The sequence below is a fragment of the Dasypus novemcinctus genome, chromosome 9, assembly GCF_030445035.2.
Source record: "Dasypus novemcinctus isolate mDasNov1 chromosome 9, mDasNov1.1.hap2, whole genome shotgun sequence".
In the NCBI taxonomy this organism is placed as follows: Eukaryota; Metazoa; Chordata; class Mammalia; order Cingulata; family Dasypodidae; genus Dasypus; species Dasypus novemcinctus.
In genome coordinates, this window is record NC_080681.1 from 62,773,829 (window position 1) to 62,787,544 (window position 13,716).

The following is a 13,716-nucleotide window of genomic DNA, read 5'->3' on the forward strand; positions in this document are numbered from 1 at the left end:
AAAATCGAAACAGAAGGAACACTGCCTAATTCCTTCTATGATGCCAACATTACCCTAGTACCAAAGCCAAACAAAGACACCACAAGAAAGGAAAATTACAGACCAATTTCTCTAATGAACCTAGACGCAAAAATACTTAACAAAATACTTGCTAATCGTATTCAACAACACATTAAACGAATTATACACCATGACCAAGTGGGATTTATTCCAGGTACGCAAGGATGGTTCAACATAAGAAAATCAATCAATGTAATACACCATATAAACAGATTGAGAGAAAAAAACCACATGATTATATCTATAGATGCAGAAAAGGCATTTGACAAAATACAGCACCCCTTCCTGATAAAAACACTCCAAAAGATCGGAATACAAGGAAACTTTTTGAACATGATAAAGAGTATATATGAAAAACCTAAAGCCAACATTGTTTACAATGGCGAAATCCTGAAATCCTTCCCTCTAAAATCAGGAACAAGACAAGGATGCCCATTGTCTCCGCTCCTATTTAACATTGTCTTGGAAGTACTGGCTCGAGCACTGAGACAAGAACCAGATATAAAAGGCATTCAAATTGGAAGGGAAGAAGTCAAAATTTCATTATTTGCAGATGACATGATCCTATATATAGAAAACCCTGAGAGATCTACAACAAAGCTCCTAGAACTCATAAATGAGTTTAGCAAAGTCGCAGGTTATAAGATCAATGCGCAAAAATCAGTAGCATTTCTATACACCAATAATGAGCAAGATCAGGAGGAAATCAAGAAACAAATACCATTCACAATAGTAAATAAAAAAATCAAATACTTAGGAATAAATTTAACTAAAGAGGTAAAAAACTTATACATCGAGAACTATACAAGATTGTTCAAGGAAATCAAAGAAGACCTAAATAAATGGAAGAATATTCCCTGTTCATGGATAGGAAGACTGAATATTATTAAGATGTCTATCCTACCAAAACTGATCTACACATTCAATGCAATCCCAATAAAAATCAACACAGCCTTCTTTAAGGAACTAGAAAAACTAACTATGAAATTTATTTGGAATAAAAAGAGGCCCCGAATAGCCAAAGACATATTGAAAAAGAAAAACGAAATAGGAGGAATCACACTTCCTGACTTCAAAACATACTACAAAGCTACAGTAGTGAAAACAGCATGGTACTGGCATAAGGAGAGACACACAGACCAATGGAATCGAATTGAAAGTTCAGATATAGAACCTCATGTATATAGCCATATAATATTCGATAAAGCCACCAAACCCTCTCAACTGGGAGAGAATGGCCTATTCAACAAATGGTGCCTGGAGAACTGGATAGCTATATGTAGAAGAATGAAAGAGGATTACCATCTCACACCTTATACAAAGATCAACTCAAGATGGATCAAAGACCTAAATATAAGAGCCAAGACCATAAAGACCTTAGAAAGCAGTGTAGGGAAACATCTACAGGACCTTGTAATAGGAAATGGCTTCATGAATATCACACCAAAAGCACGAGCAGCAAAAGAACAAATAGATAAATGGGACTACCTCAAAATTAAAGCCTTCTGCACCTCAAAGGAGTTTGTCAAGAAAGTAAAAAGGGAACCCACACAATGGGAGAAAATATTTGGCAACCATATATCTGATAAGAGACTTATAACTTGCATATATAAAGAACTCATAGATCTCGAAAACAAAAAGATAAACAACCCATTTAAAAAATGGGAAAAAGATTTAAACAGACACTTCTCCAAAGAAGAAATACAAATGGCTAAAAAGCACATGAAAAAATGCTCCAAATCCCTAGCTATCAGGGAAATGCAAATCAAAACTACAATGAGATACCATCTTACTCCCATAAGATTGGCAGCCATGAAAAAAACAGTAGAATACAAATGCTGGAGAGGATGTGAAGAAAGGGGAACACTCATCCATTGCTGGTGGGAATGCAGAAGGATCCAACCATTCTGGAGGACAGTTTGGCAGTTTCTCAAAAAATTATCCATAGATTTGCCATATGACCCAGCAATACCACTGCTGGGTATATACCCATCAGATCTGAAAACAAGGACACAAACCGATATATGTACACCAATGTTCATAGCAGCATTGTTCGCCATCGCCAAAAGTTGGAATCAATCCAAAAGTCCATCAACAGATGAGTGGATCAATAAAATGTGGTATATACACACAATGGAATACTACTCAGCTGTAAGAACCAATACACTACAATCACACGTGATAACATGGATGAACCTTGAGAATCTTATGTTGAGTGAAGCAACCCAGGCATTGAAGGACAAATACTATATGACCTCAATGATATGAAATAAGTTAACTGCCTCAGAGAGCTAGAGTCTGGAAAAGTGGCTTACTGGAAATCGGGGGGTGGAGGAAGGATGTGAGTTAATGTCTGTAGGGGTGGAATCTGTGATGAGCTGGGGGTAAGTACGAGCACAAAGAAGGGACAAAATGGGGGCAAGGGGTTACCTTCGGGTGGGGTTTTCTGGGTTTGAGGGGGGCTGGGGATGGGAAGAGGGGTAATATGGTCCAAGAAATAGGTGGGAGGGAGGGGCAACATACAAACATGGGAGAGTGCCAGAAGTTCATTGAGAACTAAATGTTGAGTAAAACGTATCAAAGTATAAGTAGGAGGGTTACCTGGTTAGGACGCTCAGGGGGTATGGTCTGATGCAGGAGGACTCCGGAGGGAATAGCTGAAGGCTCATTTTGCCAAGGTGGGTTCTACCATTGGGTGGGGTGGACCCATATCCTGGGGAAGGCTAATGCCGACGAATAGAGAGAACTGTATCTCTCGTGAGAAAGGACGGCTCCCAGGGCATTAGATTGGCAGGCGTTGTGGGCCCTAAGGGGAGGGGAAAATGGACGTGCAATGGATGGAACAAAGGTAAATAAGGGGGCAAAAGAGGAGTTATGTGAGAGTACACGAGGATGAATATAAAACAGCTAATATTACACCAAAAACATATAGGGGACGACAGACTAATAATGAAAACCATAAGACAAAACATAGGATAACTAAAAAATTTAGAAAACTGTACAACCTAAAGTATGGACCACATAGTAAGCACAAATGTTACTTTGTTTGAAAACTATAGTTTCGGAATCTGTACATCAGTTTCAGGAAATATGATATGAATAATTTAAAAGATTATTGCTGTGGAAGGGAAAAGATTTTATGGTGGATCTGGGGAAATACTGTATATTGTATATATGAATTTTGGTGATCTAAGACTCTTCTGAAGCTGACATTATGTTGGGATTCACTTTACGGGAAGTTTTGGATCACAGAGTGGTTCAACAATGGCAGCGGAGGAATACTGATATGGGATGTTATTGACAGGATATATATGGTTGACAGGGAGTTATACAGGGCATATGCCCAGGGTATATGGTAATGTCTATATATACTCATAGTGGAAACAATTAAAAACAACAGCTGGGGGGGTACTGGGCTCCTGGCCAGGGGGGTCACTGTTGTGGGCCCTGGGAGAGCAGCGGCAATCCTCCAGGTGCAACAGCAAAAACCAGGAAGGAAGGAGGGCCCAACAGTGGGCTCTTGATACTAATGGCTACACTTTTGAGCCTATGCACCTGCAATAAGAACAAGGCCTAGAGTAGCATTGTGCCTGGGGGTTTCCTCCTGACAGCCTTCATGTTACTCAAATGTGGCCACTCTCACAGCCAAACTCAGCGTGTAGATGTGATGCATTCCCCCCAGCGTGGGACACGACACCCAGGGATGAGCCTCCCTGGCACCGAGGGATCACTACCACATACCAGCTGAAGAAGCAACTAGAAAATGACCTTGAATTAAAGATTCAATGCGGAACAGCAGAATATACCTATCTACATATAATAACATGACTTCGGGAAGCGGTTTGACCTAATGTAAGGGGGAAATGGAAAGGAGAAATGAGATTATAAGGCTGTGAGTCTCTAAAAAAGAGTCTGGAGGTTGTCAGAAGGAATACCCCTATGTACAACTGAACAGAGTCTAAGAGACAGATAAGGTAGATACAACCCCAGGTATTGGTTCTTTTGAGGGATAAAGAGACCCACGGGTTCTATGGTCATGGCAGAAGGGGTTCACTGCCATGACAGATGGCCCTTCTTTGGAGCTGGTGTTTCTGCGTGATGGAAATGGACTCAGAGGGGATCTCTTTTCACAAGACTTGCATGCTACTTTATTGGAATTGTAGTTGGTGCTGGGTTTAAGATATATGTAGGGGATTCAAATCTCTGGACTGATAATATGACACCCAAGCCCAGAGCCTCAACAGACTTCAGCTCCTACACTTTGACTTATTGGACTTACTCCACTCAGCTAACATGGAGTTGAAGAAGGTCAACCACCACAACATGGAGCCTAGAGTGTGTACAACTAGAAGCGGGAAGAGTGCATCCAGTACCCATGTGGAATCTAAGCCCTCACTTGACATAGGTGTGCAATGGACACAACCAATCCAATGTCCACAGAGAAAATGTGGAATGGGTGTGGGAAAGGTAGCCATGGGGGCTGCTGGGTGTGGGGAACGGGAGGAAGAGATGAGATGTGGAGGCGTTTTCGGGACGTGGAGTTGTCCTGGATAGTGCTTCACGGACAATTACGGGACACTGTAGATCCCCCCAGGGCCCACTGGATGGAACGTGAGAGAGTCTGGGCTATGATGTGAACCATTGACTATGGGGTGCAGTGATGCTCAGAGATGAACTTACCAGGTGCAATGGATGTATCACAATGATGGGAGAGAGTGTTGCTGTGGGGGGAGTGGGGGTCGGGGGCGGTGGGGTTGAATGGGACCTCATATATTTTTTTAAATGTAATTTAAAAAAATAATAATAATAAATAAATATTTAAAAAATAAATAAATAAAAAAAAAAAGTAAATATAGATACAGAAAATTTGAACAACCAAACTTGATTTAATGACCATTGTATAGAATTTCGCATTCAAGAATTAGAGAACACATTCTGTAAAAGCCCACATGGAACATTTACAAAAATCATCCATGCACAAGGCTGTGCAGCAAGATTTCAAATTTCAGAGTTGCATCTTAGAAATAAAATTCTCTGACCACAGTGCAATGAAATTTAAAGTTAATAACATAAATCTCAACTGAAACTTAGATGCACTTTACACACAAAAGCACATTTCTGAATTCTTCATTGATCAAAGAAGAAACAATTAAAATGAAACATACTGAGAACTAAACAGCTATGAAAATAATACAGACTTAAAGGATGCCATGAAAGGAGTACTTTGAGGGAGATTTATACCTTTACATTTTCTATATCAAAGTTCATAAAGCCCATGAGGAGATTAGTAGTAACATACTGCTGGTGGAGCATAAAAGTAGTAGGGATGTTGGGTGTTTTTAAACTGTAACAGAATCATCAGAGGTAGTTTAATACAGTCTTTTCCTAAGGATTTAAAAAAAAATTTCAGTGCACTTTCTGGTACAATCCACAGTAATAAAAACAGTTTTAAATGAAAGCGTAATGTAAAAGATAATGTGTGTGGAAATAATGAGTTTTTATTAATGAATTTGGTATACTTTAATTTTTTTCAGCCGGAGGAACAAAAATTATGAGAATCTTTGTAAAAATAGAGTAGGCAATGACTTATATGTTGAAAGGATGATGCAGACTATTAATGGAGCACCAAAGAACAAAGAAGTTCAGTGTGACAAGCTCATAATGGAGGACAAAGGTAATCTATGTTTTAATCTGCTTGATAAATAGCATCTTTTGATATATGTTCTTTGAATCAGTCAATGAAAATTTGCTGAAATACATAAAGCAAAAATAGTAATAAAAGGAATATTTACCAAGTTACTATAGTAGTTAGAAACTGTGATACATAGCTCTCAGAATTTGACATCTAAGTTAACAACTAATAAATAAGGACATTGAAGATTTGAATAACATTATTATCAAGCTTGATTTTTTATGTACACCTATTATAGAACTTTGTACCCTCAAAATGTTCTAGAGATATTTATAAGCTTATTATTCACTATGTCACAAAGAATAATATCAACCACAACTGATAACATTTAAACTGTACAAGACACTCTTTTGAGCACTTCTTATATATTAACTGGTTTAATAATAATGCAGTAGTTACTATTATTCCCTATTTCAAAGAACTATATAAATATAAATATATAATAAAATAAATATAACTATGAAATATAGATAAGGGAACTTGTCAAAGACAAGTTAGGTAACTTTCCCAAGGTCACTCAGCTAGTATTGGAGAAAATGATTTCCCATATGTCTTGGTCCTAGAACCTGTGATCTCAAGTACTAACCTACTGCCTCTCAATGTTTATAAAATTAAAACCTTGAGAACACTGCAGAACCAAAAATCTTTGAGTGTAGCCAAAGGAGTAATTAGAAGAAAGGTTATAATCATAATTCTATATTCCTCAAAAAAAATTTCAAAAAAAAAGGAACTAATTATTTAATTTAAGTAGAAAAATGCATAACAAATTAACAGTAGGCAGAAATAATACTTAAAAGTAAATTCAGAAATTAATGGCATAAAATATAGAATTTATAATACTATTGGTTCTTTAAAAAGATTAAAAGAGACAAACCTCTAATAAAAAAAAGTTCAACCACTTTTCAAAATAAAAGACCTCATATCTTGTTGGGGGAACATTTATTCCCTACTAATATTTCCATTTATGAAGGAACTTGAGTATCTCCATTTCTTTCCACTTTCACACTCATTGCAACCCAGAGTAGTGATGTGACTTACCTGATTGGTGAATTTGGGGAGCACAGTCATAGATATGCATGGTTATTCTCTTGCTTTCCCTCTCCTAGTAACCTACTCCAGCAGTTTGAGATTATTTATGAATCCCCAAAAGAGAAAGATTATGTTTGTGAACTAATCTAGTCTGGGTGTGATACTCTTTGATTATATTGGATTCAGTTGAGGGGCCCGTGATTAAACTACCTCTTAAGATTAGGGCTTTGATTCAACCATGTCAGTAAGGCATGACTCAGGTTGAGTCCATGCCTGCTTGTTGGGTTGATATAATGGTCACTCACTCAAGAAGATACATGGAAAAGAGAGGAGCTCTGTCATTTTTTCATCCTGGAGCCCCAGGGAGAGATGAGCTATTCACCTGATAGTTTGCAGCTGATATAGAAAGCCTGGAAAGACACAAGCCCTAACCAGGAGAAAGAAAGGAGTGGAAGTCTGGAGGGAAAAGAGAGACCAGGCAGAGATCAGCGATCATCTTGCTTCAACATGTGGCAAGTGACTTTGGTGAGAGAGCAACCTTGAGTTGGGCTCTTTGTGGTCTTATAACTGTGAGCTTTTACATCAAATAAATACTCCTTTTAAAAGCCAACAGATTTCTGGTACTTTGCATCTGTATACCTTTGCCAGACTAATACACAACTAACAAATTTTGTTTGGTTCACACTGTAAATTTATATGGGCGGGACTCAGCATGCAGAGGCCTGTGGTTAACAAGTTATACTTAGTAAGTATAATTCCAGGATTTGTGATTAAGAAGCTTATGGTTGATGTGGCCAGTCTCGAAGCCAAACTCAGCATGTAGATGCAGTGCATTCCCCCCAGCATTGGACATGACACCCGGGGATGAGCCTCCCTGGCACCGAGGGAGCACTACCAAATACCAGCTGAAGATGCAACTAGAAAATGACCTTGAATTAAAGGTTCAATGCAGATCAGAAGAATATCCCTGTCTACATATAATAACATGACTTTAAAATGCTGTTTGACCTAATGTAAGGGGGAAATGGAAAGGAGAAATGAGTTTATATGGCTACGAGTCTCTAAAAAAGAGCCTGGAGGTTGTCAGAAGGATTGCCCTTATGCACACCTGAGCAGAATCTCAGACAGATAAAGTAGATACAACCCCAGGTATTGGTTCTTTTGAGGGATAAAGAGACCCACGGGTTCTATGGTCATGGCAGATGGGGTTCACTGCCATGTCAGATGGCCCTTCTTTGGAGCTGGTATTTCTGCGTGATGGAACTGGACTCAGAAGGGATCTCTTTTTACAAGACTTTCATGCTACTTTACTGGAATTGTAGTTGGTGTTGGGGTTTAAGATATATTTAGGGGATTTGAATCTCTGGACTGACAATATGATAGCCAGGCCCTGAGCCTCAACAGACTTCAGCTCCTACACTCTGATTTATTGGACTTACCCGACTCAGCTAACATGGAGTTGAAGAAGGTCAACCACCACACTATGGAGCCTGGAGTGCCTACAACTGAAAGCAGGAGGATTGCATCCAGTATCCATGTGGAATTAAGCCCCCACTTGACATCGATGTGCAATGGACACAACCAATCCAATGTCCACAGAAAATGTGGCATTGGTGTGGGAAGGGTGGCCATGGTAGCTGCTGGGTGCGGGGAATGGGAGGAAGAGATGAGATGGGGAGGCGTTTTCGGGACTTGGAGTTGTCCTGGGTGGTGCTTCATGGACAACTACGGGACACTGTAGATCCCCCCAGGGCCCACTGGATGGCCCCAAACTTCCCAACTGTTGTTAAAGACACAAATCTACATATCCAAGAAGTGCAATGAACTCCAAGAAAGATAATACAAAGAGATCCACACTGAGACACAGGACAGTCAAGGGGTTGAAAGACCAAGACAGAGAAAATATTGAAAGCAGCAGGAAACAAGTGATTCATCATGTACAAGGGATCCTCAATATCCAAAAGGATGTCGATGGACAGTGACCATCCCAAAAAAACGGGTAGTATCTACAACTGCAAGTAAGTCAGTTCCATCCATCTGCCCCATAGAATCTAAGCCCCCTTTTAATGAGAAACAGATCAGGCATCACCATCTTAAAATCAAGATTGAGGAATGAATAAACATAAAGGTGAGAATGCAGTTATGGACTAAAGTAGACTTATTATTATTCTAGCAATGGAAGAACTTGCAATGTTGATATCAAGGCAGTGGCCACTGAAGGTTCTGAGGGGAGGAAGAGGGAAGAATAGTTGGAACATGGGGCATTTGGGGGACATTGGAATTGTCTACATGACATTGTAATGACAGATACAGGCCATTATACATTTTGTCAAAACCTATAAAATTGTGCAGTGCAAAGTGTAAACTATAATGTAAACTATAGACCATGGTTAGTAGCAATGCTTCAATATGTGTTCGTCAATTTAACAAATGTACCACACCAATGAAAGATGTTACTGGGGGAAAGTGTGGGAGGGGGAGAGGGTGGCATATATGGGAAGCCCCTATATATATTTTTTTCATTTAAAAAAATGTATTGAAATATATCACTCACACACAAACAAACATAAACAAAAGTGTATGGTAATAGTGGTGAACTTACAAAACAAGCATACATAGAAATAGTATCATACGGGACTCTCATAACTCACCCAACCACCAATAGCTTGCATTGTTGTAAAACATTTTAAACTAATGATTAAAGAGCATTGTCAAAATATTACTACTAACCAAAGTATATTCCCCCAACCCACTCTATTATTATTATTGTCTTTATATAATTTATATATAAACATACATAAACAAAAAGTGTATTGTAAAATTTGTGGATTTATAAAGCAAACTTGCATAACATTATACAGGGGTCCTATACATCAACCCTCCACCAACACCTTGCATTGTCCTGAGACAGTTGTTACAGATTATAAAAGAATATTGTCAAAATATTACTACTAATTATACTCCTTATCTTGCATTTGGTGTATTTTTCCTCCAACCCATCCTATTATTATTTTTTAGATATATTTTTTTATGACAGAAATTGTAAACTTATAAAACAGTCATGCACATGTGCAGAATTCCCAAACAACATCCATCTATCAACATACCACACTGTGGTGGAACATTTGTTACAGATAAAATAATATCATCTGATTGCTACCATGTCCATAGTGCACATTTGGCACACATTCTCCATACTGCCCTATTATCAACACAGTACATCTTTGGTCTAGATGCAAGCATGTTACATTATTACTGCTAACCACAGTCCATAGATCACTCCAATTGTATTTTTCCCATGCTTCTCACATTCCCACTACTCTGCAGTAGTGATATACATTTGCTCTAGCTCACAAAGGACACTCTTGCATCTGTACCATCAACATCAATTCTCATCCACCTCTTGGTTTACTGTGCTAGTCAGTTCCTAGATTATTCTCTAGCATTCTGTCAATTGGCATTTATATCCCTAGACTACCATTTTAAGCCACATCCCCATTTATAAACGTAACTGTTACTCACTATGTGTTATCATCCACTCTATACATTTCCACACTTTTACATTAAAGCTATTTAAAACTTGTACCTACATTAAACATCAGTGGTCCATCTCAGTCCTCCTCTCATCTCCTTTAAGAATCCACTACCTACCACCAGGGCTTGAAGATATTTTCTTACAATTTCTTCTAGAAGCTTTATGGTTCTTTTATATTTAGATTTTTTATCCATTTTTGGATAATTTTTGGATAAGGTGTGAGATAAGGGTCCTCTTTCCTTCTTTTGGCTATGGATATCCATTTCTTTCAGTACCATCTGTTGAATGGACTCTTCTACTCAAGCTGTGTGTTTGACAGACTAGTCAAAAATCACTTGACATGCATGTTAGGGTCTGTTTCTGAACCATCAGTTTGGTTCCATTGGTCTATGTGTCGTCTTTATGCCAGACCATGCTGCTTTTACCACTATAGCTAGGTAATATAATTTCAAGTCTGGAGATGAGTGTTCACTTTTCCTTTTTAAGATGTTTCTGGCTATTCAGGACCCCTTACCCTTTCAAATAAACTTGATAATCATGTTTTCAATAAAAAAAAAATGCTGGTGGAATTTTTATCAGGATTGTTTTGAATCTGTATATCAATTTCGGTAGAATTGATAGCTTTATGATATTTAGTCTTCCAATCCATGAGCATGTAATGTTATTCCAGTTATTTATGCCTTTTTAAAAAATTTCTTTTAACATTGAGTTGCAGTTTTCTGAATACAAGTGCTTTATATCATTGGTTAAGTTTATTCTTATTTTGAGTTTTATCTGTCATTTTATATTTTCCCCACTCTTTTGACACTTTTGGTTACTTTTATTGGTATAATCTTCATTTCTAGACTCTCTTCCAGGCCTTTCTCTCCTGTATTTTCTTTTCAGGCTCTAGCACACCCTTTAGCATTTCCTGAAAATCTGGTCTCTTGGTTAGAAATTTCAGTTTCTGTTTATCTGTGAATATTCTAATCTCACCCTTATTTTTGAAAGACAGTCTTGCCCAATGTAAGATTCTTGGCTGGAAGTTTTTCTCTTGTAGTATCTTAAATATATCAGACCACTGTCTTCTTGCCTCCATGGTTTCTGGTGAGAAATCAGCACTTAATCTTATTGGGTCTCCTTTATATGTTATGCATTGCTTTTATCTTGCTGTTCTCAGAATTCTCTCTTTGTCTTTGGCTTTTTTTTTTTTTTTTTGCATGATAATTTTCTCATCATTTATTTTCAATTTATCTGGCTCCTTGTATTTAAAGTATCATTTTTTTATTGACTTTGTAATAATATTACATTAAAAATATATATATGAGGTCCCATTCAACCCCACCCCCCCACCCCACCTCCCCGCCCCCAGCAACACTCGTTCCCATCATCATGACACATCCATTGCATTTGGTAAGTACATCTTTGGGCACCTCTGCACCTCGTGGTCAATGGTCCACATCATGGCCCATACTCTCCCCCATTCCATCCAGTGGGCCCTGTGTCCTTGGCTTTTGACATTCTGATGAGTATGTGTCTTGGAGTTGGTCTATTCGGATTTTTTCAGATGGGAGTATGTTGTGCATCTTGGACATGGATATCTATGTCCTTCAATAGGGTTGGGAAATTTTCCACCATTATTTCTTCAAATATTCCTTCTGCCCCTTTTCCCTTCTCTACTTCTGGGACACCCATGACACGTATGTTTCCATGTCTTTTGCTGTCTTTAAGTTCCCTGAGACCTTCTCCAATTTTTCTATTCATCATCTGTTCTTTTGTATGTTCACTTTCAGAGACCATTTCTTCAAGCTCAACAATCCTTTCTTCTGCCTCCTCAAATCTACTATTATATGATTCCAGTGTTTTTTTAATGTGATGTATTGGGCCTTTCATTCCCATAAGATCTGCTATTTTTCTATGTATGCTTTCAAATTCTTCTTTGTGCTCATCCAGTGTCTTCTTAATATCCTTAATCTCTTTAGCCATCTCACTGAATTTATTAAGGAGATTTGTTTGAACATCTATTAGCTCGTCTCAACTCCTTTATGTCATCTGGAGGCTTATCTTGTTCCTTTAACTGGGCCATATCTTCCTGTTTCTTGGTGTGGATTGTAATTTTTCTTGGTGTCTTGGCCTCTGGCTTACTACAGTATTTATTCTGGGTGCAATTTTTCTCTTTAGTGTAGGGCTTCCTGCCCTTTCTCCCTTGCTGGTTGTGCAGTAGGAGCCAAAGATGTAGGTGATGTTATATGCTGTGGAGACTCAAGCTGCCCTCATTGCCCCAGGGACTGATGAAGCTTCTCCCAACTTTCTCCTTTGCCAGGGATAGGACAGAGTAACAGCTGTGTGGAATAATCCAAGTTGTGCAGGCCTAGACTATAGTTGTCCAGAGAGACTGATGAGGCTTCACACCCCCTCTCCCCTGCCAGGGATGGAACTGCAGGTGAGGGCAGCAGTCTATGCAGCACGTGTTCAAGATGATCTCAGTTGCCTTGATAGACTTCAGATTATTCAGTCTGCCAGCCATAGCAGTTTCCTGGATAGGCTGGTGCAGGGCCTGCTAGCCTCCTCCCTGCCAGAGGTAGAACTGAAGCCTAGGCTAGGGCTGCAGGATGATCTGGGTGAAAGAAATTGTTTCCTACCATCACTGTGATTTTCGTTCCTGGCTTCCCCTCAGGCTGGCAGCAGAGTCAAAATGGTGGCTACTGGCCACTTTCCAACTTGGACAGATACACAACCTAGCTGTTCCTAGGGTTATTCCTTAGCCAACTGAGTCTGCTAATCAGTAGCCAAAATCAGTGGCCAACTGTCTCCTCTCCCTCTGTTTTTGGAAATGGAGCTTCCAATTCCAGCTACAGAACAGCTCCTGGGGCAGCTTGCACTGCCAAAGTAAGACAATCACTGGCTTCCATGGCTTGACCAGTAATTTCCTTGGTAGGCTGGTGCAAGTCCCCCCAGCTTCCTCCCTCCCAGAGGTGGGGCTGGGGCTTAGGCTAGACATGCAATTTGATCTGGATGGAAAGAAACCGGTCCCTACCAACATTGTGATTTTCAGTCCACCTCACTTCCCCTTGTGCCAGATGTGGAGTTAAGATGGTGGCTACCAGCCTCTTTCTAACTTGGACAGGCTCAAACTTTAGCTATTCTCAGATTACATGTTAGCCCGCTGAATTTATTCCTTAGTAGCTGAAGTTGGTGCCCAACTGTCTCTTCCTCCCCAATTTTTAGGAAATGGAGCTTTCAATTCCAGCCGTGGAACAGCTCCCGAGGTGGCTTGTGCCTCCAGTGGAGGATGGGCACCGGCTTCCATGGTGTGGAGCACTCTACTTAGGAATCTTCTCTGCAAATGGGCAATCTCCTCCTTCCATTCCTTCAAGAATGTGGCAGGATGCTCTTCTGGTCTCCCAGAGCCCTCAAACAG

The 13,716-nt window shown here is 39.4% G+C and overlaps 1 protein-coding gene across 5 annotated transcripts in view; it reads left to right on the plus strand.

Annotated features, from left to right (window-relative positions):
* DNAI4 (dynein axonemal intermediate chain 4) overlaps positions 1–13,716 on the plus strand; it is a 172,707-nt gene that overhangs the window by 58,970 nt on the left and 100,021 nt on the right. For all 5 annotated transcript variants that reach the window (XM_058303377.2, XM_058303376.2, XM_058303379.2 and 2 more), the window contains one exon: positions 5,595–5,734. In XM_058303377.2, the coding sequence (XP_058159360.1) occupies positions 5,595–5,734 (140 nt within the window). The remainder of the gene's footprint in view (positions 1–5,594; positions 5,735–13,716) is intronic.